Source organism: Suricata suricatta, chromosome 12, assembly GCF_006229205.1.
Source record: "Suricata suricatta isolate VVHF042 chromosome 12, meerkat_22Aug2017_6uvM2_HiC, whole genome shotgun sequence".
NCBI lineage: Eukaryota > Metazoa > Chordata > Mammalia > Carnivora > Herpestidae > Suricata > Suricata suricatta.
In genome coordinates this window covers 20,302,092-20,326,906 of record NC_043711.1, presented here as the reverse complement: position 1 = coordinate 20,326,906, position 24,815 = coordinate 20,302,092, and the positions used below count along the sequence as shown (strand labels likewise).

The following is a 24,815-nucleotide window of genomic DNA, read 5'->3' as shown; positions in this document are numbered from 1 at the left end:
AAGGTGTTCCGCGAGAACTCGGACAAGATTAACTGCTTTGACTTTAGCCCCAACGGCGAGACGGTCATCTCGAGCAGCGACGACGACTCCATCGTGCTCTATGACTGCCAGGAGGGCAAGTGAGTGCGGCGGTGGCCCTGGGCCCGGGCTCGCACCCAGGCTCGAGTCTGTCCGTCCCTCCCTCCCTGTCTCTCGTGGCCCAGCGCTCGCCCCGCCGCCCGCCCCCGGCCCCTCCGCCCTCCGCGGCCTGTTTTTGCACTCGCTGCCGACAGGGCCGCTTCCATTCCGACTCGTCCAGGAGAACCTTTTAAAAAGATAATAATAATAATGAGATACTGGCATCGTTATTATTTTGTATGCTCTCAGCCTCCTGGAAAAGTGCTTCCGCACGTCTTGCCAAAGCCCCCCTTGACCTTGACCTTTAAACGCCCTGTCCGCCCACCTCGGCCCCAGCTGGTAGCTTTTCCGCCCCTCCGACTCTGTCAGAGGTGCCGGTCGGCTCTGGCCCCCAGCGCGGAACCGCAGGGGCTGCTCTGCTGCCTCAGTCAACAGCGTCACCGCTCGCTCTGTCTGCCCTCCTCGGTGACCTCGATTCAGCCCTGGCACTCGGCCCATCCCCTGCCCCTCAGCTTCCCGCGGCCCTGTGCCGGAAGGCCTCATGGGTTGCAGTTCTTAGCTGTCAGGATTTATTTGTTATGCCTGTTTAGGCCCCCTGTCTTTTCCTTTCGGGTCCAAATCCTTCTCTTACTCCCTCAAACTCGGTGCTCACATCTGTAGTTAACTTTTTAACATCAGAAACTTTCCCCCTTTGCCAGGAAAAAAACCTGTCCCATCTCGACCTGAATGGGAACCTGCTATGAAAACAAAGAAAGCTTCCCAAAACAATTTTGTGTTTATTCTTACATTTTGTTTTTAATTACACTTATGGTCCACCTGCAATTACCAAAATTCAGGTCTGATCGTGAAGTTTCCGTGTTGCCCGCTGCACTGCATCTCTGTCAAGTCTTATAAGCACATTTTGCCTTTTTCTCTGGGGACCTTGTCATCTTCACCCCACCCTTTACAGACCTACATTAGTTTATCCTTGCTAGATTGTGAACTCCTTTGGAGCAGAAACTGGCTTAGGCTAGATTTGATTTCCCTCAGTCACCTTCTCCAAGCAGGCTTGTGGATGTGTAGTTTAACCCGATGGCTAGTGGTTTTGTCAGATTTCATTTCGTTACCTAATTCCAGATCTTATTTTTTAAATTCTTGGGGTTTTCTCTACCTTTTCCAACTGTTCCTTTTGCCTTTTGTTTTAAACCTGATGCCTTCTATAAACTTTCTTTGGAACTTGGCTCTGCATTTGTGAATTTGGTTATCTAAAGTAATGTTGTTTTGGTCTAGGCTGTTATCTTCTCTCCAGTACCCCCCCACCCCCACCCACCCACCCGGGGCTCTGGAAAAGTATTATGTAACTGGCTCTGGATCTGCCTACAGTATGCAGAAGAGTGGCCTATAGTGGTGGTCCTAGGGGCAGAGAGAATTGTTAGCTGGACCAGTGCTGAGTTGAGCCAGCGTTACTCATTTAGTAGATGTATTTCTGTCCAACTCTCCAGGTCTAGCCACTTGGATCAATTTGGGAGAGTAACATATAGAGATGGAGTGGGGATTATGGTTGCAGTGTCCTGGGGCTAGAAGTCATTTGAAACTGACTGGTTTGAAATGTTTAGGCTTGTGCACAGATTAGAACCTCTTCCTGGAACCTTGAAGAATGGAATGTATATTGAGGATGGGAGATGTATATTCTCATTCAAAGGAGATGAAGATTGTGATAACATTTGTTAGTAGTTTGTCTCTACGGGTGGCCTAATCTCTACTTGTTGGGAACAGTGACAGTTGACTGGAAGTAAAATGTTAACTTTATGATATGTAGCTTATTTGCTCATGTGGTTTTTACATAATTATAAACTTACAGAAAAGTTAAACAGTATTTCAGAGATCCTGATATCATCCAATAATCAGTTACATTTTACCCCTTTTGCATTATAGCTCTCTGTGTTAAGTATTTAGGTATGCATTTTTTTAATGAACCATTAGAGAAGAAGTTGGAGGTATCAAGCCCCTGATCTCTAACCACTTCAACATGGATTTCCTAAGCACAGGACATTCTTTTACACAACCTGAGCACAGTTATGTTGATATAATAGTATAGGGCACACTCTTTTAAATTTTCTCCTATCAATTAATTGTGACTTTATTTCATTGTGGTTTATGGAAAGGGAGTGGCCTGGTAGTTAGGAGACCTGGGTTCTAGTTTGGCCTTGTGATATTGGTTAGATCACTTCTCTGAATAGTAGAAAACCTCTCTTGCCTTTAAGAGTCCATGATCCTAAGTGGTAACGTGAAGAAAAATGTGCCACTAGTATAAGTCAAACCAACATTGGTAAAAGAGTAGTGTTTTCTTGGAAGTCATAGTATCTCTACTAGATGGTACTAAATGTTAGAATTCGGGAGTTTGAAAATGGCTAAAACAAGATTGTACTTAATATTTTCCAATTTTTTGTTCCTTTTGTTCACATTTTTGTTCATCCATTGAGTGATTTTTTTCCCATTTGAAAGACTATAAAAGATATTGTCTGCTAGGTGATGAAAATTATTCATAATATTATTTATTCATACCTTATTACCAGAATCATAGTTTGTGGAAAGAAGCTTACCAAAATATTCATGGAAAAATGTTGTGCATGGGTTTTGTAACGATCCTCTGAAATGGATGCAAAAATTAGGATCTTGTTTTCAAACTAGGAAGTGATATGAGGTAAAAGATTTCTGTTACTAAAAATAAATCTCAGGTTAGTGTTTGAGACAAATAGGCCATATATAAGTGGAACTAAAAACTTTCCTTATTCCATACCCTTTAACATTGGTTCTTCAGGATATGTCTTCACTGTTGTAGACCAAATTATTGGGATGGGTAAGCTGCTTTTTCCACTTGTAGAAATAAAGTCAACTATTTTTTGAGAGCAAGAACACATGTGTGTGCATGTGCTCACTCACAGTTTACACCCAGTAACCCCACAGCAGAACCCAGGGTGGGGCATTCAACAGGGTAGCCTTTGAGCTGCTCTTTTTACTAAGCTTTCAGTTAAAGATGAGAATGTGGAAAATTCAGTGCATTGGAGTGAGAAGTCTTGTTAAGAAATGGGTTTTGTGTAGGGAAACCCTTGACCTTACTGACATTAACAAAAATTGAAAGTGCAAATATTTGACTTCTTAAAGCTGCCTGGGTAATCTGATTGTTTAGCATCTAGGTTTCATTGAGAGGGTGAACTTTTTGTTTTTCAAAATTGGAACTATTTGTAAACATTGGTACAGGATTTATGAAAGCCTCCTTTTTCTAAGTGTAGAACATTGTGAAGCTTTTGGTTAAAGGTTTTGCTGAGATCAGTTTTAGCTTGATCTTTGATTTTCAGGGTTCTGTAGAGGAAGACATTAAAGGAGCTTCATATTGATTTGTATCCCCTAGCTTTTATTATGTGATTTTACATTAAAAAGAAAAGAACCAATGACTAATTTTTTCTAGGGAGAATCAGCCTTGCCTTCTAAAAGCCTCAATAAGTACTTTAAACTTGTAGACTAAGGATAGAGAGCTTCTGCAACTGCAGGTTATATTACGAAAGACAAGCAGTTTTGCATCTTGTTTCAGTTTTGATAAATCGTTTCTTGAAAAGGCCTTATTTCTAAGTGAATGGTTCAAGAAAAGTTTGGGCCTCACTAATGTATTCCCATATCCCTTTGTCATCAGTTATGACTTGTGTTTTGTGTGCCTTTCTTTCCAAAGAGATGTACTTTTTCTCAAAACTTACTTCTGAACATTGTAGTTAAAGACTCCATTGAGCCTTCAGATTTACTTCCACTTCCTAACCTCAGCATTTGGTGTTCAGAGGTGAAAGTCTGTTGCACTTGATTGATTCCATTTGTTTTCTCTCATTTGGAAGAAATTGTTTCTTTCCAGTGTTAGAGCTTCCAAAGAATTCTCATCCTTGCCACATCATTCAAATTATTCTCTTTATATGAAGAGCCTAGATTTTGGTGATGGAGGATTTTGATAGTTTTCCTTCTCTGTCCATTTCCTCGTCAGACCAAAGAGAACCCTGTACAGTAAGAAATATGGCGTGGACCTCATCAGATATACGCATGCAGCAAACACAGTCGTTTACAGCTCTAACAAAATAGACGGTAAGCAAGCCTTCTTTTTAGGAAGTAATGGTTATGGTTTCTTTTGTTAAGTAGTTCTTGGAATCTTTGTGAATATTTCTGCTTTGCTTAGAGTTTCTGTATTTAAGTATATTTTCTTAAGATGTTAGAAATTGTTGTGACTGAAGGGATGCTGGAAACAAGCCACCAATACGTTTGAAAGACTTGAAATGGGAGTATGAAAGGTCTCTAGATTAGAATGGAGAGAGGGTATTAGAAGCAGTGAATTATATTTATAGTTTGTACTTCTCTAAACTTGAAAGAATACTTTGAACAAATAAAAGGAAAGTATTTGACATACAGCAAGTGGCAAATAACCACAAATGTTTGAGCTGTGGTAGTTTAGGGACCTTAGATGAGTTTTGGTATATGCTCTACCTTTTATGGTCTTTGTCATAAAGGACAGTGTATTGACCTTAATTATGTTTAATTTTAGGCACAATTTTTGATCTGAATTTTATCCCTTTTCCATTTTACTTTATTTATTTTTAAAGATTTTATTTTTAAGTAATCTCTGTACCCAGTGTGGGGCTCGAACTCACAACCCTGAGATCAAGAGAGTTCCATGCCCTTCCGACTGAGCCAGCCAGAGGACCCCTCCCCTTTTAACTTTTAAATAAAATTAATGTCTTTATTTTTAAATATTTATTAATGCTTATTTATTTTTGAGAGAGAAAGCATGAGCAGGGGAAGGGCAGAGAGAGAAGGAGACACAGACTCTGAAGCAGGCTCTAGACTCCAAGCTGTCAGCACAGAGCCTGACACGGGGCTCAAACTCACGAACTGCAACATAATGACCCGAGCCGAAGTTGCCGCTTAACTGACTGAGCCATGCAGGCACCCCAAATTAATGTCTTTAAAGAGTAAAGAGTTATTTTTATAAATTAAATTTGTGAATTTCTTTATCTAATAAATGATCTGTTTTTACTTGCATTCCCCCTGGGATAAGTCATTCTCAGTTGACAGTTCATCTTGGTAATTGAGGACTTTCATCTTAGGACTTTTTATTTTTAATCTCACTGATTTATTTATTGATTATCTCACTTTTTGCAGTAAGTTTGTTGGCTTTTTTTTTTTTTTTTTTTAATGTTTATTTTTGAGAGACAGAATGTGAGCAGGGGAAGGGCAGAGAGAGAGAGAGAGACAGAATCCAAAGCAGGCCCCAGGCTCTGAGCTGCCAGCACAGAACTCAATGCAAGGCCCCAATCCATGACCTGAGCTGAAGTCGGACACTTAACCGACTGAGCCACCCAGGCGCCCCTGCAGTCAGATTTTTCTGATGTCATCCACAAAGATCACTTACACTGCTGTTTTGGCCATGCTTATCTCAGAGCAGATAAGCAGAAGTGCTTTTTTTTTTTTTTTTAAATGAGACTTTTCTGTCTGTACTTGATTTTAGTAAGTATACTATTTCTACTTTTCATGCCTCTATTTCAGAAGTGGTTTTCTAAGTAAGCAGTGCAATTGATGCTTTTGGACAAGAATATAAAACATTAGGATCCTGAGGAAACATATCTATGTGATCACCTGAATGACTGGTACACTTCTTCTGTTGGGGTGATTAAATGTGAGGATTCTCCAAATATGGTGCAAAATGAGGCAAATGTGTGGCACTTGCAGCTTTGCTGCCAGGCCTCTGCTGGGAGGATGTTGCTTTTCCTGTCTCGAGTGCATCCTGAAGAGTTCCTCCAACGCTCCGTTTCCTTTTGCCTGATTCCAGGCTGAGGTAGTAGTTTGTACAGTTTGAGGGTCTATGATACCACCCGGTACAGGAGATAACTGTACAGGCCACTGCCTTGCCAGGAACAGCGCACCAGCTACTGAGTGGGGCGGAGAGGATGGCGACTCCCTGTTCATCTCTGGGAAACCAGGTAATGGGGAGGAAAGTCTTTTTCTGCTTAGGGCAGGTGAGTAGTTACTAGCAATAGAACAACCAGGAAGACTTTGTAGTTGTCATTCTAGAACTTTGAAGATTTTCAAGGAAAACTATATAGAGTTCAGTTTTGGAACATACAAAGGATGTGGTTTTACCCTCTCCCGAATTAAATGCCCTCTTATTAGAAAGTACCCCTGTGAACAACTGAAATGACTTGGTGCTTTCAGCCTCTTTGTTTCTGTGTTCTGTTTGCCTTTAGAATGTCTTTCTGTGCTTTCCTATTTTGGCACCATTTCCTATTGCCTCTTTCTCAACAATTGCTTCTAATTCCTAGTCTTTTCCGGGGCATAGTACTTTCCAATTCTGTTCTTTATGGCACTTCATTCCCTTTCCACTGCCATCTTTTTTGTTTATTTTTTCAGGTAGAATCACTTGGTTTTTAAGAGTGTTTGTCTTTTTCTCCCCAAACACAAATCTCTATGATTATTCCTTTCTTTGATATTGACAGAATCTCACTGCTGTGACTTACTGATATATTCATGAGTTTGATTTTAAATGTTTTAAGATCTTTTTAACCCAAGTTTCCTGATATGTTCTTTTGGACACTTTATTTATTTATTTATTTATTTATTTATTTATTTATTTATTTATAACTGAGTTCTCTGATGCACAAAGAACCAGTGGATAGTTGGTTAATTTAAGAAGCAGTAGGACATTACTTCTCCTTCCATTTGTTTAGTTTTGATGTAAATTATATATCCAGTTAAAATTCAGGTCCCTAACACACTGTTGGAGAACCCTGGACAAAAATAGTATGCCAGAGTTCAGCTGGATCCTCAGTTCAGCATGGCTACTTAATTCTTTGAGCCTGCTTCCTCAGTAGCTACATGTTTTCCTTTAAGGCTTGCCATTCTGCAGGCACTAAAATGATTGAACTGCGGAGGTGGTGCAGGCAGGGTGTATTTGCAGGACAGGTTGCATTGTAACTATGCAGAAGCCAAAGATTGGTGGTAACGATGATTTTAAAAATTGTTCTGTATGCTGTCAACTGAAGAAGAACTCTGCTTTTGAATCATGTGAAATCTGTAGTGCCCATTCTTCAGCAGTGGAGAGGAATTACTCAACCTTATTATTCACACCTTGCTTGAGTTATGGAAAACAATGAATTCTTTGACCTTGTCCTCAAGATGAAAATGTACAGTAATTCCTTTAAAAATAATAGGGTATCATCGTGCCTTATTTGTCTTACAGATACTATTCGTTACCTGTCCTTGCATGACAACAAATACATCAGATATTTTCCTGGACATAGCAAAAGGTAAGACCAAATGTTACGGGAGTGGATAGTTCTTTTACCTTGAGGTTACCCAGAGACTAAGAGAGTAGAGAGATTTTATGAGTGAACTAATGCTAGTTCCTTACTGCTGTTTGGCATTCCTCTTAGTTTTCTCTTGTTAACTCTCCCTAAAACAGTCAATACTTGATTAACCAAGGTTGTGGAAGCAGGGGTAGGACTTCATAGATAAACTGAGATCTCCGTTAAAACATAATTGGGGGGAAAAGTGGATTAAAGATTATCAGTGGAAACCTGTGTAGTACAAATTACGTTTATCATTGAGGAACCCCAAATATCAGATGTCCCTTAACAAAAGGACCGTTTACGTGTGAGGCCTCTTCCAGTATTGGCAGCCCCATTTCAGCAGGCCCCTACTCTACATAAACATGCTCCATGTGAAGATCTTAATGAGGATGAAAAAAATTAATAAAATATTCCTTTTTTACTTTTTAAAGTCCAGAAGCTTGTTTCCTTACTCCTACACCAATTCCCCCAGTGTTTTTTCTCCAAATTTTCAAGTTTGGGTTGAATGTTGAGCACATTTTCTTTGGATGATATTTTAATCATGGAAGGTATTTCCTCCTTTTGTTTACAAACATACATTAACCCAGTACAACTTGGAGTGGTACAGAATCTTGACAGGAGACGGACCAAGAGTACCCAGTTTTAGGCTGCCCTGTTGATTGGGCAGAACATATCTGTGTTGCTGAAGATAAGAGGTGGCAGCAAGAGGTGGCAGCTGTTGGTTACTGGATAGTTCCAAACAAATGATGGCTTGTGATAAGTAGATGTTTTTGCTTGTTTGTAGTCAGTGTTCACAAATGATTTGAGTTGGTTGTAGTTGTTTGAAATTCTTTCCAATCTTCCTGATTATCCAGCCTTTTGATGTTCTGATTCTTAGGAGATAACTTTGTGCCTTTTTTTTTTTTTAAGAAAATCAAGGCCATCCAAAATGAGTTCTTTTCAACTTCCTTGAAAAGAAGTTGCCTTTCTTCCTTGACAAAACCAACCTCCCTCTCTCTGCTTGCTTCCATCTTTAACTAGACTTTTCCTTGCTGCCTACAAACTTCATCTTCGTTATCTTAAATCTGTTTCTTAAACTTATCTCCCACTCCTTTTAACTGGCAAATGTGAAAGAATGAATAATCTGCATCTCTACCTTCTCACTCATTCACTGTTTAAATCATTTGGTCTAGTCCCAGTATCATTTATGGGGCTTTTTCGAAGCTGTTTTTACTTTTCTTTCCCTGCTGCCTCTAGTTAAAATCCAGTGTCTTGGGAGGGAGAGAGGGGTTGGCTTTTTTTGGTGTTCAACTTCTCAGTAACTTTTTTTCTCCCTTTGGCAGCTTACTTTTCCCATCTTGGTACCACTCTTGCTATTCTTGGCCTTTCTTTCTCCTTTTGACTCAAATAAGTAAGATTTTACCCCAGATTTTCTCCCTCTCTTGATATGTCCTCAGATTTTCATCACTAATTTCATTCACCTCTACTCAGATGGCTTCCCAAATCAATATTTTTAGCCCTTGTCTACCCTGATTTTCAGACACGATTTCCACCCCCAGGTTTTATATGCATCTATATAGATGTGTCTTTCATGCTCCTGCCTGACAGGTCCAGCATACCATCCCTCATTGTTACATGCCGTGAGCCAACTCCTCTCTGTCTGCCTCATGTTTCTTTATCACTGTCCCTTCTAATTATCCTAACTCAAAGCCTCTGTTACCTATTTGTTTTCTTTCCTCTGCTTTAACATCTAGTGAGCTGTAATCCTATTGATTCTGCATAGGTTTAACCTTGTGTCGCTCTCTGTACTCTCCTTTTCTTCTGCCCTGGCTCATGCACTGTCAAGTGAATTATTGTTAAATCCTAATTAATCTCTCTATCCCTCATCATCCTGCTTTAGCATCCTGTATTACAGTTCTGACCACTCACAGTCTACCAGGAAACTTTAATAGTTCTCCATATCTGTCTGCCCCTTTCCCTTGGAGTCATGTTCTCCCTCTGGCTTGACTCATCTTCCCAACATTATCTCCCACCACTCAAGTTGAGGAGAACTCTGGGATGCTTCCTAAACATGGGCCTCATGCCTTCCTGTCTGGCACTTTTAAGTTTATTTATTTTGAGAGAGAATAAGCAGGGCATGGGCAGAGAGGGAGGGGGACAGAGGATCCAAAGCAGGCTGTGTGCTGACAACAGAGAGACTGATACGGGGCTCACACCATGAGATCATGACCTGAGCCAAAGTCAGACTGACTGAGCCACCCAGGTGCTCCTAGAGTTGAGGTTTTACTCCTCGTTGTATTCACTTTACCTCTCAGCATAGAGCCTTGTGCCAAGACAGACTTTCTCTGAGCTTTTGACCTGAATACCATTACATAAAATTACATGTCCATATGCATTCTGCTCAGTGTTTTTTTTATCATCTCAGCATTCCCAGGAAATCTTGGCTTACAGTATCTTTCAATGTTTAAGTTGAGTTACTAGTACGAATGTTAATTGAGTTATGTTGGAAGAAATTTCTCTTTAGGTAAAAACTTTTAAAAAGTACATTTTCTCATTTTCTATTCATGACATAAATTTTAATTCTTTCCAGTGGAACTGAAATCTTCGGAACCCCTTTCATTGTCATCCAAAACTTGAACTTCCTCTATTTCTATATAAAAGATCCATTCACAAATGAGCTGTGCAATTTGGTCATCTTTTTGACTTCAAACTTTTATCAAATGAAACGGCACAACAACCAACATTTCCTTTATAATCTTCATCTGTGACACTGGCTCCTATATCTATGAAGTATTATACAGTCAAGCCAGAATGTAGAACTACTCTTCCATAGTCCAGAAGGAAGAGTTAGCCAAGTATCTGTTTCCACAGGGGCCTTCCCTCTAGGTGGTAATGTGGAATCATAGGCACTGTATATATAGGTCATAGCTTGTGGCCCTCAAGGAAACCTCACCTGGGGCTGTGGTAGAGCCTCATGCTGTCCTTCATTGCAGGCCACGACCAAATGCTTGGGAGGTGGCCGGCGTCTTCATAGCAGAGCGTGGCAGAGTGAGAATATGACCAAAGGGGACAAGAGAGCTTGGAACCCTTGGAAGAAATGTTTTTTAGTGAGAGACTCTTAGTGGTATAACCATAAAAGGGGATCCATATCAGAAATATAGTTGCTATTAGCACAGGCCTATGGCTTAGGAAATGTGGTGCCCAAACCAGCAGTCTCACCATCACCTGGGAGCAGGTTCTCAGACCTACTGGCTTAGAAGTTCTGGGAGTGGATCCCAGTAGTTTGTGGTTTTAATCCACCCTCAGGTGATGCTAATGGTACTCAGGTTTAAGACTGTTAGTATACTCCATGAAATTCTAGTTAAGTAATTAAGGGGGGGTTTTTTTGTTGGTTTTGTTTTTTAATTGAGATATAGTTTAGTGCCATAAATTCACCCTCTTAAAGTATACATTTCAGGGTTTTAGTATATTCACAAAGTTGGGCAACCGTCACTGCTAATCCAGAACACTTTGATTACTCCTAAATAGAAACCCTGTATTCATTACCAGTCACTCCCCATGCTGCCTCCTACAAGTTCCCCGTAACCACTAACCCACTTTCTATCTCTATAGCTTTATTTATTCTGGACATTTTTTTATAAATGAAGTGAGACAGTTTGTGTCCTTTCATGTGCACTTCTTTCACTTACCATGTTTCCAAGGTTCATAACATGTAACATGAATCAGTACTTCATTTCTTTTTATTATATTTCATTGTTTAGATATACTAGGTTTTGCTTATCCATTCATTAGTTGATGGGCATTTGGGTTGTTTCCACTTTTTAGCTATGACTAATAATGCTGTTGTGAACATATGTATACATTTTTGTGTGGACATATGTTTTCATTTTTCTTGGGTATATACCTAGAAGTGGAATTTCTGGGTCATATAGTAACTATCTTTCAGTTTTTGAGGAACTATAAAACTTGCAAAGTAACTGCACCATCTTACATTCCAACCAGCAATTCATGAGGGGTCTAATCTCCCCATATCCTCACCAATACTTGTTATCTCTCTTGTGATTCTAATTATTCTAGTAGGTGTGTAGTGGTGTCTCCTTATGGTTTGATTTGCATTGGAGTCTTAACATTTTTATTCTGTAGCTCTAAGTTTGTTTCTTCATTATATTATTTGCTTTTGGTTATTCCAGATTGCTTATATATATGTATGTTTCTTAAAATGGCAGTGTTGGGAGAATAGGTATATATAATATAGATAGGCAGAGTGGTTTAGAGTTCACATCCAATTTTTGCAAATATTTTGCTTCAACTCATTTATCTTGATGCATTGCAGGGTGGTGGCCTTGTCCATGTCACCTGTGGATGACACTTTCATTTCTGGGTCTCTTGATAAGACCATTCGACTCTGGGATCTCCGGTCTCCTAACTGCCAGGTAATGGTACCTCACAGTTAAAGTTTTAAGTGTTTTCTATGGTAGGCACTATCATCAGCTCTTCCTATCAAGGAAAGGAGAAAGTAATCCTTCCATTCTGAGATCCCAGAGTCTTTCTAAACTTTGGAGAAAATCTGTTTTCCTGGTAGGTAGCTGGTAGTTAAGCTAATACCCTAATCCAGTGCATATTACATTATGCTCTATGGCTTTTTGCTTTCAAAACCATTTTCCTGAAACCTATGAGCTACAGCTTTTACTCTCAAGGGACTTGTTTTTATTTGGATTCAGTGTCTATAGATTTGTACAGTTAGGGTTGATGAAACCAGTTGTATGGAGACCTGTTTGTAAAACTCATTTTAGTTAGGTTTTTTTGCTTTGTCCATTCTCTAGGTAGGCAGGTATCTGTTTGTGTCCCTTTGTTAGTTTTCATTGGAAAAAGTAAATTATATAATGGTAAGATCCTGGGTTCATTAACTGTTTTTCTTATTTTTTCATAGGGCCTCATGCATCTACAAGGCAAGCCAGTTTGTTCCTTTGATCCAGAAGGGTTAATTTTTGCTGCAGGTGTCAATTCTGAAATGGTCAAACTTTATGACCTTCGCTCTTTTGATAAGGTAAATCTTTGAGTCTTGGAGCTATCTTCATATCATCGAGGTTTTGAAGGGTAAGAGGAGAGTCTTTCCCATGGTAGAGGAGGTATGTAGTAGACGCTGGAGAATGTGAGAGCCGAAGTTCTTCCTTTAGCCCAAAAGGAATCTAAAGGGACAGAATGTGAATTGGCTCTGGCAGAAGGAATATTGATGGGCCTTGGGCTGGGGCTGCTGTTTTTATCATTTCAGGGGCCATTTGCGACTTTTAAGATGCAGTACGATCGGACTTGTGAGTGGACAGGACTTAAGTTCAGCAATGATGGTAAACTCATCCTCATCTCCACCAATGGCAGCTTCATCCGTCTCATCGATGCATTCAAGGGAGTGGTGATGCACACCTTTGGGGTGAGCTGATAACCTTTGAGCGTGGCTGTTCCCATGCTCCTCCCTCCTGGGCTGAGAATTGTGGGAGCTGGTTGATGGAGACCAGTGGTTATCCTTTACTCACTGATGGAAGCATGGACATGCATTTTCATTCTGAACATGAACTAACCTCTCCTGGATTCTGAGACATCCACTTCTCACATAGTGTCCCAGGTTTGGAGTTTAAATACAAAATAATTCCTTGCCATAATAATTTTCTAGTTGTACTGAATATGGGGTTGGGGGTGGGGTGAACTGTAAACGGTGGCAGCTGAGTTTGGAACCTGAGCACTATACATGAAGAGGAGAGGGTTTCATAGGAAGGTAATGTGTGTGCTGGGTAAATGTTTATAGGCAGTTATTTTATATTCATAGGGCTGTGATAAGAGAACTGTTCTGTTTTTTTTTTTAGGGTTATGCCAACAGCAAAGCTGTCACTCTGGAGGCCTCATTTACTCCAGACTCCCAGTTTATTATGATTGGTAAGCTTTTTTTAATCCCCCTTGGGGGTTATTTCTCTGTAATGTGCTTTTTTTTTTAATTTATATTTTTGTTAGTTTGAAGTAATTAAGATAGTATCTATTATCCTTTTGGTAGGTGTTCTCACCTATGTCACCTTAATATGTAGTGCCTTTATGCCAAAAGTTTAGTGTCTTTATCCTGATTTTGCAGTTTTTTACTGGGACCTGGTGTTAATGCTAGTTAGACCAGCATAAGAGTTAAACTCCACAAGCACAGTCTTAACTAGTGATACTAACTTTCTGGTTTAACCCCGCATTCAGTTTTCGGTGACTCAGTGTTGGTGGGATATGATGGTATTTAGCACCTCCCCTTTTTAAAAAGTTTTTAAATGTTTATTTATTTTGAGAGAGACAGAGCACAAGCAGGGAAGGGGTAGAGAGAGAGAGAGGAAGACACAGAATCTGAAGCAGGCTCCAGGCTCTGAGCTTTCAGCACAGAGCCTAATGTGGAGCTCGAACCCACAAACCGTGAGATCATGACCTGAGCCAAAGTCAGACACTTAACCAACTGAGCCACCCAGGTGCCCCTTAGCCCTATTTTTAAATGAGAAAACTGAAGTTCGAGGGGAAATGACTTGGTTGGGAACAAATAACTAGGGTCAAGGTCAGTTTCCAAAGTGTCCTTTCTTCACTGCCCCTTCTCCCTTGATTTTTGATGAGGGCCAGGTCCTCAAGCTTGACTTTTCTCCAGATGACAGTCTGTGTCTTTCCCACTTGTCTTTGCGTCGCACCTTGAATTGTTGTATTTTCCTTTATCATTTCTTATAGGTTCAGAGGATGGCAAGATACATGTCTGGAATGGAGAGAGTGGTATAAAAGTGGCTGTGTTGGATGGCAAACACACAGGCCCCATTACCTGTTTGCAGTTCAACCCCAAGTTCATGACCTTTGCCAGCGCATGTTCCAACATGGTATGTGAACACAGGAGATGTCTTCTATTTAGGTGCCCTTTCCATTTGAAGTGGTGGGTTCTTCAGTGAGCTGTGTTCTCAGTAGGTGTCTGGTAAGCATCCAAATTCTTGTTTCTCAGCTGGTGGCTTCCCTGGTTCGCCTCCTATGATCTGATCTCTGATTGGACTAGGCTTTCACTTTCTCCTTTGTTTCTATGATCTGGGATCACATCTGAGCTCCTGGGAGACCTCAGGCCTGTTTTTGCTGTGGTGCCTGGCTTTATGACCAAATTACTTGGGACTATGCCTAATAATTTTTTGGCTTCTTAAAATACTTTGCAGTCAAATGCTCTACCCATGAGCTATACCCCCTGCTTCTTAAAATACTTTGAACCAGCCTGTTGTGTCTGCAACCTCTCTGTTTGCCATTTCTTTCAGTTTACGCTGAATTACTGAGAAATTCTTACAGTTGATTATAACTTACTACTTAGAATTTTCTCTAGGTTTCTTATCTTCCTAGGCAATGCTAGCAGAACAAAGTGTCAGTGTGTCTCAGCCTCGGGTTTCTTTTTAGCATCTCTTAAATATACCTGGGTATATGAGGATAAGGGATTTCACTGCTAGCCTACCCAGAACACATTTCCCCCTTGCTCTTTTTTTGTTTTTATACACTGAGGAAACGGTGTCAGAAGGAAATGGAGCAAACCCACCTCAGTTCGTCTCACCTTTTTACCGCTCTGGAAGGAGAGGGCCTGTTGCAAGTCATCTGGCAGATCAGTAGTGAGTCCAGGTTACTCAGACAGCTCTTTTGTTTTTCCTTACCACTGGACTACTGGGGTGGAAGGCAGACAGTGTTGGAGACAGAACCAGCTTACTTTGGCATAGAGGGGGAATGTTTTTCCATAGATTGCCAGAATTAATTGTTCATGAGGGAAGGCCACCAGCCAAAATTCCTCCACTGTTGGGGAGGGCACGTTGATGCTGGGGCTACGTACGGTGGTGGTAAGAACCCTCAGTGACGAGAGAGGCTTGGCTTTTAAAAGTTGACTTCTGTTTCTTCTTCCAGGCCTTCTGGTTGCCCACCATTGATGACTGACCTTGGTACTGCTCAGCTGTTTCTGTACAGTGAGGGTGGCCAACAGGATGAAACTCAAAGGGAACTGAGATAATGCAGATCAATTGACTGGGCCGGAGAGCATCCTTCCACATGGCCTTCCCATGGATGTGCTGTACATCTGCTCAAAAGAAAAAATTACTTTGCCGATGTTCTTCAGAAAGACTGTTGGTGTGGCAGATTCTGTCAGGACTTAGATTTTCCAGCGGTCACTGCACTGAGCTCCTCCAGAGGAGTGACCAGATTCATGATTAGGGTATCCTGGGGCCCTCGAGACGCCTTCAATTTTGAATGTATTTGCTGCTGAGGAGCCGGTGAAGTTAATTCTGCACATCCCTTCTCCCACCCCCATAAATGCATGGGAAGCCACAGTTCTGGTTTTGAGATGCTAGGGCAGCTCAGCACCCCTTGCCCTCACCCTGCATGTCTTGTTACTGGGTCTCCCTGTGTCATTGTGGCAATATTCCACACCCATCATGTTATTTAGGTGCCAAACATTTACAGAGATAAGTCTTGATATATCTTGGGGTCAGAAAGGGACAGATAAACAGAAAAGGACCTTGCTTGCCAGGAATCCTAGCGAGTTAGTCATATGGGGGTGGGTGATCTGGGCACACCTCAAGGCTCTGAGTGTGGGTGAGAAATGGCCCAGGAGCCTGAGGGGGAGGGAAGTGTTGGTTGCAGGTGAGTTTCATGGCTGGGAGGTTTAGCAGTAGCCTGGTGTGATCCTGCCATCATGAAGACAAACCTGCGTCTTTCTGGGTGCCTGCCAAGCTTGGTTTTGTACAAAAGCAAGGTGGGGGTCTATTTTTGTACATGAGATACATCACGCTTTCCTGTGGGCCAGTATTGTGGAGTGAGTCTGAGTTGTTTACACTGTTGCCTTCCCTGCCCACCACAAATTGTGTACAGAGTCTCCAAATGATACCACCCCTTCCCCAGCTCCCAAGCAAGAGCTGGATCTAGGCCTGTGTTATATGTTATATTTAGCCTTTTTATATATGACATGGGGTTTCTGTTGTTTGTATTTTAGCACAGTGTGTACACCTTCATTTAAATACATCTGTGTGCATACATATATATGTATATGTACATGTGCATATATATATATATATATGTGTATATAAAATAGCTGTCATTTCTCAAGAGTTCAGCAGAAGGTGGTGGAGTCCTGCAGCCCGAGCAAAAGACTGCATCCCTACTAATAGTGTTTGCCACAAGTGTTAGTGAGACTTTCCTATTACCCTTTTTTCCTTTGGGAGACAGAACGAAGCAAAGCTTCAAGTGTTTGCTGTTCCTGTGGCAGCTAAATGAGGGTCTTGGGATAACTTCCCTTGTATTCCTCAAGCCGCACTTTGGGGCCCTCTCTGCAGTATTAGCCCCCTTTTGCTCAGTGATGCTCTGCGCCTGTACGTGTGTGACAGTCACTTTTGCATGCCCTTTGTGTCTGGCTTCCAGCATCTGCGGACAAGATGCTGAAACCAGAGCATTTTCAGTTTGTCTGAAGCTTCTTTTCCAATTACAGGTCATTCCTGTTTACCTGGTACGTCTGCTTTCTTCTTTTCCTTGCCTTCTCTTGGAAGAGGGAGAGGTCTTGATCAGATTTCAAATGAGCTACAGCTGGCTCGTGGCCTTTCCTTCCCCTGCATGGCCTTCTTAGAGCAGGACCAGTGGCACGTTATTTCACGAAGTTCTCAAACATTTAAGCAGTTCATAGGTTCTCTGCAGATACAGAAACAGGCTCCAAAAGGTTATGACTTGCCCAAGAGTACATAGTTGCTAAGGGGGAAGCAAGCCATTAATTGCCTTTGTTCAGCAGCAGGAATCAGGCTGTAAGTTGCCAGCAATTACTCTTTTGTTAGCAGTTACTTTTGACTTGTTTCTTAAACTTAAAGGGCAAGGGGCATACATCTTTCCAAAACGTAGACTGGAATCTGCAGCTCTTCTGCAGTGCCATCCACTGTATTTAGCTCTCCTTCTCAGAATGGAGGGACTTGTAAAAAACCAGATGGTCTGAGCTATTACTGCCCACTCCTGGCTCTCCAGTGTAGAAAATTTACAGTAGGAGTAACTGTTGAGAGAGTGCTTGAGACTGGGTTTATAAGAAGGGCTGCATAATAAACACCCCTGCAGCCAGAGCAGCCACTTGCCTGTCAGCAAGGAAGATGATTTCTCTCGAGTTCCTGTGTGTCCAAAGCTGAGGTACCGTGTTCTTTGAAATATGCCCCTCACTGCCCCTCTTTCTAGGGATCTTTGGCTACAGAGCTGGCTGCTGAGTTGGGAAGGAAAGGGGGAAGCTACAGGTGGAAGTGACTGGAGGTGATGTAATGGGAATAAGGCAGAATAAAGGGAGCAGAGGGGCTGGGGCTGCAGGGGTGGAGCCGGGGTGCTCTAAGCTCTAGGGTGGGAGGGGCGCACCACACTCCAAAGAGTCCGGGCCAAAGCCACCGATTTGTGTGGGACACTGCACTGCTCAACCACCAGCCAATGGGGTATTTTTTATTTTTATCAAAAACTTCCCTGTTGCAATCATAATTAATGCATATTGAGGAAATTTGGGGAATTTTAAAATGAATCAGTTTGCCACCCAAATGCTACCACTGTTAATCTTGGTGTTAAATGTTCCTCTAGAAATTTCTGTGCATAGATTTTTGGTGTGTTTACATAGTTGTTGTTCTACTGTATATACAATTTTATGTCCCTTTTGTACTTAACATATAAACATTTTTTCCATGTTACCAGTCTTAAACAGAAGTTTATGGCTGTAGCCTCTTTGTTGAGTTTTCATAGCATTGTTTGCCTGGTTCCTAGAGTTGGGGGGAGGGATGGGTTGTCTCCTGTTAGGCTTCCTGCCTCCCCTTTGGACTCTAATGCTGTGTGGATGGATTGTTGGGCTTCCTGCGACTGCCCCTGCCTGCCCTTGGTGACCAAGGCCTGTGAGCTGCTGGGAAGAACCTCAGCACATAGTCTGGGTCTCCTCAACCACAGGTTCTAATAAGCAGCCACAGGGCCAGAAATGAGTGACTGGGAAGAGCCAGCCAGTCTTGGTCTTCAGACCATCTGGCATGTATCTCAGGCTGCCTTTCACCCCTCATGGTACCTTAGCCCTTGATGAGATCAGCAGCCTCCATCTAGAATAAGGTTTGTCCTGCTAGGCCCTGGCTTCTGTGGGGTGAGGGTAATGGAGCCCCTTCTTTTGAGGCTCTTGCACCAGCTCGGGCAGAAGGCCTGGCCAGTAGCTTGATAACCCACTGCCTGGCTGGTGAGTTGGCAACTCCTAGAGCCTGTGCACCAGCTCAGTATCCTCAGAGCATCAAGGATCGTGAAGAGCAGCAGAGGGAACATCCCAGCCTGTGATAGACTGCTCAAGGAGGAAGAGCATCACACTCCACCCCACCCCCCACCTCCAGTCCCTTTCATCCTGGTGGGAGGGCTGCTGCAGCATTCGGCCTTACTGAGCCACACATGGCTGACCCTGCGGTTGCTCCTGTCATTAGGGCCTGTTTGTAGGTGAGAGAGACGCTGCGCCCACTCCTTGGGCTTTGGCTTGTGTGAGGAGCAAGAGCAGGCAGTGGGCTGGGTCAGAAGCAAAGCCAGCAGGCTGCAGGGGTGAACTGCCTCAGCAGTTGATGTGGGTGAGAGACAGGTGCGGGATGCTGCCCACACTCAGCTGGGGGGCAGGGGTGGTTGCTGAAGACAGGAAGTAAAACTGCAGGCCTGTTAAAGGCGCACTCCTGCCTTTGTTAGCTGTCTAGCTAGAGCAGGCCTGGAGAGGCTGCCCAAGCGCTTCTGGGGCTCCCAGTCTGTCAGGACCTCACTGGACAGAGGGAGGCCCCAGAGTGCTGGGCTGTGGGACAAGATTGAAAAAGGAGAAATGTGGAGAAGTTATATAGGAAATGGAGTCTAAAATGAGCTAATCGGGAGGTGCCTGGCTGGCTCTGTCAGGAGAGCACGCAATTCTTGATCTCAGGGTCATGATTTCAAGCCCCATGTTGGGCACAGAGCTTAAAGGAAATAAAATGGGCAAGTTAAATGAATAAGGGTCACCTGGGTGGCCCGATGAGTTTAAGCATCTGACTTCGGCTCAGATTGTGATCTCACAGTTTGTGAGTTCAAGCCCCACATAAGGCTCTCTGCTGTCGGCACAGAGCCAACTTTGGATTCTCTGTCTCTGTGCCCCTATCCCACTCACTCTCTCTCAAAAATAAACATTAAAAAAGTAAATGAGTTAATGGGCAGGAAAGGGGGCCTGAGAGCCTCCCCAATAAGTGAAACATTAGTTTTACCATCAGTTCTGCTGCCTCCTAGCCCCAGTCTAGGGTTGTGAGTTCCCTGGTTAGAATTCATCTCAGTTGTAAACTAAAGTAGGAATGCATCAGGGGAGTTTGGTAAGGCTGAGGTCAGAAAGGTGGTCACCTTGTAATTCTAAATTCTTCAGAGCACCTGAGCTTTGGCAAGTGCTAGGGGATAACAGTCTTGGGAAAGTGAACTAAGCTGCTACTCAAACGCGGACCTGAGCCCTGAGTGACTGTCTCCAGCTAATTCTTGCTTTATAGAAATTGGCATTGGCATTTATAGAATTGGCCAAGTTACATGCACCCTTCTGGTACATCAAGCCCAGAGTTTACAGATGGTGGTAGAGGCCTTTCTGTAGCCTGGACCACAGTTCTCTCACAGGGGCTCACCCCACACTGGAAACTAGGGAGGCCTGCAGAGAAATGCAGTCCTGACCACAGGCAAACTTACAAGGTGGAGCAAAGACTGATTGGAAAATAACAAGAGCAAAAAGTATACTATAATGTCAAGCTTTACAGTAATTCATGATTCACAAGGGCTCTTCCGCACACAAACACAAACATTTAATAATAGGGAGGTGATGGGGGGCAACAAAACCAAAGGCATTGTTGGGGTATCAGCCGACAGCAGGGCTGGGGCCAGGGAGGAGTGGTCAGAGGACATCCTCTGCTCAGCAAACTCTGGGCTCCTCTTGCTTCTTTCTGTTCTGCCCCAACTGTAGTCCCAGGGCCTGTGCCTCACTTCCAGTGGCGGAGGGAAGCAGGGCAGGGCCTGAGGTCACTCCTCTGGGGCTGATTCAACATGTCTGTTCAGCAGATAGGAGGCTGCCCACAGCTTTCCTTAAGGCACCATGTATGGGCTTTGGGGATTATTGAGTAGATACCCTGACATTTATGGTTTAGGAGACCTGAATACAATGAGGCTTTTCTGCCCCTCCTGGCATTCTTGGCCAGTGATGCCCTTAGTCCGGCTGTTCCCATCTGGGGATAACACTGGGCTGCTAAGGACGCTGTCAGAGGAGTCGCACGTGGGTTTCCTACATTGAAAAGAGATGTTACCATTGGTAGTGTGCGCTTTCCTGCCTGCCAAAGAGGGGGCCTGAGGAACTGGGCTCTCCATACTCTTCCAGGTTTGATTGGTATAAATGCTCCCCATGAAATGGGTGGGGTGGGGGTGGACTCAACCCACTGTGTCTGGGGGCAGGGCAGTTAGGCCTGCTGTTGACCATGGTGGCGGGATGCCCAGGCTACAACTGGCCCCGGAGTGGTTCTGGGATGTGGTGTCTGAATCCTCAGTGGCCACTGCTCCTTTGGCCCTGGCTGTGCAAGGGAATCACGAACACAGAGATGTCGTCATAGGACACCTGCCCTTCCTCTGTGAGACCGTCGTCCTTTCCCTGTGTGCTGTGTATCAGCATTTGGGCCAGCTCCGAGAACCTGTGGGGACCATCTGCAGATGCACTTTGGGGCCAGAACAAAGAGGCAAAGACAGCCCTCAGGGAGAACTTGCTGCACGGGGCTGGACACGAGGGGACCCAAACAATGCAGTCCAGCTGTGGAGCCAGGCAAGCTACAAGCATGAGAGGGCAATAGTTGGACCATGGAAATTTTTGGTCCCAGGGATTTCTGAACACAGAGATTTTGGGGACCCACAGTCACCCCCAGAAACTTGAGACAGCCCCAATCCTGACCACCTCCCTGAGCCGAGCTCACTGTCAGTGCTGTCTTCTCAGCCATAACTACTTCCTGGTGTTGCTACTGGCACCGACTCAGTCCCAGGCAGGTCCCCAGAAGCCCCAGTACCTGTGTGGGTCCTCTCGGTTGCCAGGGAGGAAGCTCCGCACTAGCCGTGCCACCTGCTCATTGGATAGGACATCCCAGAGCCCGTCAGTTGCCATGACAACCACATCCTCCTCCTGCAGCTCCAGCTGGTCCATATCCAGTACAGTCACCTGCAAGTTAAGCCTGAGGATCCTCAGCACTCCCTTCCCAGGCTCCCACCAGCCTCATCGTCTGCCTTTCTGGGCAGACGGAAGCTGGTGTGGGCTGTTGCTCACTCACCTGTGGGACAGAGAGCAAGAAGGGCTTGAGCTGAATGTTTGTGTCCAAGACTCTGAGCTGATGGTCTCCCAGGCCCCGGGAGACAGCCAGCGTTCCCAGTAACCGAGCCTGGGGACAAGGGAGACGTGAGGTGACAGCAAACAGCCCCAGAGAATGTGCAAGTAAAGCACACAGGAGTATACTGTGGCCCTTGGGTGCCCTGGGTTGAGGGACAACCATCCTGAAGCCTTGAAGCAAACCCTATGACCCCAGCCACAGGCCCCAACAAGGTACAAAGGAGCTCCCACTTCTGCAGGAGGCAGTTTACGAGGGGTTCTTAGAGGGCGCCGTTCACTGACCTGCCTACCCTGCCCATGGATCAGTGGGTACTTGAGATCTGACTTCTCCACACACTTGTAGCTCCTACAGGGAGCAGACCCAGCATCAACCCAGGCCCTACCCATCCCTCATCTCCCCGCAACACAGAGCCCACCCTGCCAAGGGGGAAGAGGACTGCCCCAAGCCCACACACTAGGCCTGATGCCAGGGCTCTCCCCACTGTCTCCCAAACCTGCCCCACTCACCAGCCTCTCATGTGGTGATCCCGGAACAAAACCTTCTGCCCTAAGTCATCCCCCTTCAGTCGCCGAGGGAACTCCAGTCGAGTGAACTCACCAGCCAGAAGCTCAGGGTAGACAAAGGCCTGGGAGCGGGGAGGCACGCTCGAATAAGGCCCTCTCTAGTGGACTCTGGTGACCCTAGACTCAGGAATTGGGGCTCCATAACCTCCCTCTGCCAAAGGCACCTACCAGCTGCTGAATCCGCTGCCGCTCAGTCTCCGGGGTGAACTCAGAGCTCAGGGGCCGTACCTCATCTTTCCGTACCAATATGGCCCTGAATGGGGTTAAGGAGGAAAGGGAGAGGCCAGTGGAGCACGCTCCACCCTCACTCATGGCCTCCTGTTGGTCCCTCCTCCAGCCACCAGGAACCAGCTCGAAGCCCCCCATGACTACCTATGACCTGCAAAGTAAAGGCTCGGCACTTGGGCCTGGAGCTTGAGGTGTCTGCCCTCCCTCGAATTTGCTGTCCACTCATACCTGACATGCCAGGTACACAAACAACTCAGCCAGTCAATCCCCACTTCCATCCCTCCACGTCCAGCCCCTTTTCACTGCCTCCACTGCCTCTGATGCCCTGCCCGCCTACCCACCCAGTCTTACTCACCTGCTATCCCCAGCATTGGCCACATACAGCTTTCCCTGCAGGGACACAGCCACCAGGGCTGTGCAGCCGCCCATCTGGCCTGAGGCCTCCAGCTCCCGCCCGATCACCTCATCCTGGGGCAAACCGAGGCCACTTTAGCTGCTGCTTGTACTGCCACCATACCACTCTGTCCCCAGTCGCCACCCTACCATTCACTTCCCCGCCAACAAGCCTGGCAGTCCCAACTCAAAGTCTAGCTATGACTCAGGATCCCTATGGTTAGGAGATCTAGATGTATTCCTTGGAAAGGAGGGAAGTCCTTTTCAAACTGAGGAAGGGAAACCAGCCCCTGCACCGAGGACCATCAGGGTGCACAACGTATGATGCACGTAAAAACACCTAGCACGTATTAGGAATTGGATAAATGGAAGGAGTTAGTGATAACAATGATGACCGTTACTAACAAACCAATCAACCCAATCTTGTCCTCCCAGTGCAAAAATTCAGGGAGACCACCACTGTGTGCAGGGATGTCCCACAACCCAGCGTCCCACAGGTGCCCAGTCCCTTCCCCAGCCAAAGGCCAGACTCACACATTCCTGGAAGGCACTCTCCAGAGCTCCAATCACCAAGTCTTCCGCCCTGATGCCCTTCTCTTCCACAAACTGGGGATCACTGGGGCAGATGCTCTGTCCGCTGAGGTGCATGGGGGGCTGAGTGGCCACCATGCCCTCTACCACGGCCTCCAGATGCCGGCGGAGGCAGGAGTGCAGGGTGTTGGCAGCCAGGATGGCTGCAGCTGGCCCACCGTGGCCATCAAACAGTGCCCAGTAATGACCGGTCAGGAACTGTACAGGAAGGGCTTGGTGTCAGGCTCTGCCTGGCTTCCCCAGTTGTCCCCAAGCCCAGCATGGGAAACTAGAACAAGAACCTGCAGTCCCAGTCCCAGCCTGTTAAGACGGGCTCAGGCCCAGTTGCACTCACCTCCTCCGGGCACAGGGTCAGCCACTCCTGGTCGTCTTCAGCCCCAAAGTCACATCTCCGGATGCATAGCTTCCCACAAGCCGCCTGATCCTCGTTGAACTCAGATTTCTCCGCATTGATGATTCTGAGGCCAGTAAGTGATCAGAGACCCTTCAGGGACACACCCATGGGCAAGGACCAGAGCTAGTACACAGAAGGAGGAGCCCTACCTCTGAAGCAACAGCCCCTATGCTGTCCCTGACACACACCTGGACATAGTGTGAGTTTCCTAGCTGTTCAGTCACCTCAGGGTAAGGCAAAACACAGGGCCCAGCCCCTCTGTGCTGACCTGGGCTGAGAGGTGAGGGTGCGGCCTGAGGAGATCTGGGGCTCCTTTGCCTGTTCTCCACCCCATCTCTGCTAGATTCCCTGTCCCATACAGCACAGGCCACAACCCAGGGTGAGATGCTGCGTGTGTGTGAGGGGTATCTCCAAAGCCCGCAGTGCTGGAACTCTACCCAGCGTCCCTGCCTCATCTTGGAAGCCCCTCATCTTGCATGTCCTTCCCAACTAGTGACGAAGGCTGGAGTCCCAAAGAAAAGGCTGCGGTGAGTCCGGAGGAAGCTGTCAAGAGTCCCCGGTTAGGACAGGAGGGAGGTAGTCACAGGCTGGGGGGCGGGGGCACTGGCTCAGCTTAGGCTCTCTTCCAGGGCCGCCCAGGCGCCGAGGCTGGCCCAGCAGGGCCGGAACTGAGGCCTGGGATGGGGACCCCGGATCGGGGCGGGGTAGGGGGAGGCACTCACTCGGCGTAGCCTGCGTTCCAGGGCAGCGCACGGCCCCGCGCTGGGCTGCGCACCGGCCGGGCGTCGGGGCGGCGCGGGGCGTCGGC

At 45.3% G+C, this 24,815-nt stretch overlaps 2 protein-coding genes across 2 annotated transcripts in view; one reads left to right on the top strand and one right to left on the bottom strand.

Moving 5' to 3' along the window:
- WDR82 (WD repeat domain 82) overlaps positions 1 to 18,179 on the top strand; it is an 18,479-nt gene extending 300 nt beyond the window's left edge. The window contains exons 2-10 of the mRNA XM_029917878.1: positions 4 to 119; positions 4,124 to 4,221; positions 7,367 to 7,433; positions 11,788 to 11,887; positions 12,385 to 12,501; positions 12,727 to 12,882; positions 13,313 to 13,382; positions 14,190 to 14,332; positions 15,378 to 18,179. Coding sequence (XP_029773738.1) covers positions 4 to 119; positions 4,124 to 4,221; positions 7,367 to 7,433; positions 11,788 to 11,887; positions 12,385 to 12,501; positions 12,727 to 12,882; positions 13,313 to 13,382; positions 14,190 to 14,332; positions 15,378 to 15,407 — 897 coding nt within the window. The 3' untranslated portion in view covers positions 15,408 to 18,179. The remainder of the gene's footprint in view (positions 1 to 3; positions 120 to 4,123; positions 4,222 to 7,366; positions 7,434 to 11,787; positions 11,888 to 12,384; positions 12,502 to 12,726; positions 12,883 to 13,312; positions 13,383 to 14,189; positions 14,333 to 15,377) is intronic.
- A 2,484-nt stretch (positions 18,180 to 20,663) lies between these two features.
- On the bottom strand, positions 20,664 to 24,815 carry PPM1M (protein phosphatase, Mg2+/Mn2+ dependent 1M; the record flags this gene model as incomplete). The annotated part of the gene is made up of 10 exons (XM_029917877.1): positions 20,664 to 21,157; positions 21,524 to 21,672; positions 21,782 to 21,889; positions 22,120 to 22,183; positions 22,345 to 22,463; positions 22,570 to 22,654; positions 22,985 to 23,097; positions 23,557 to 23,811; positions 23,948 to 24,071; positions 24,730 to 24,815. Coding segments are annotated over 10 exons (1,248 nt in total), but the record flags the coding sequence as incomplete, so codon positions are not given.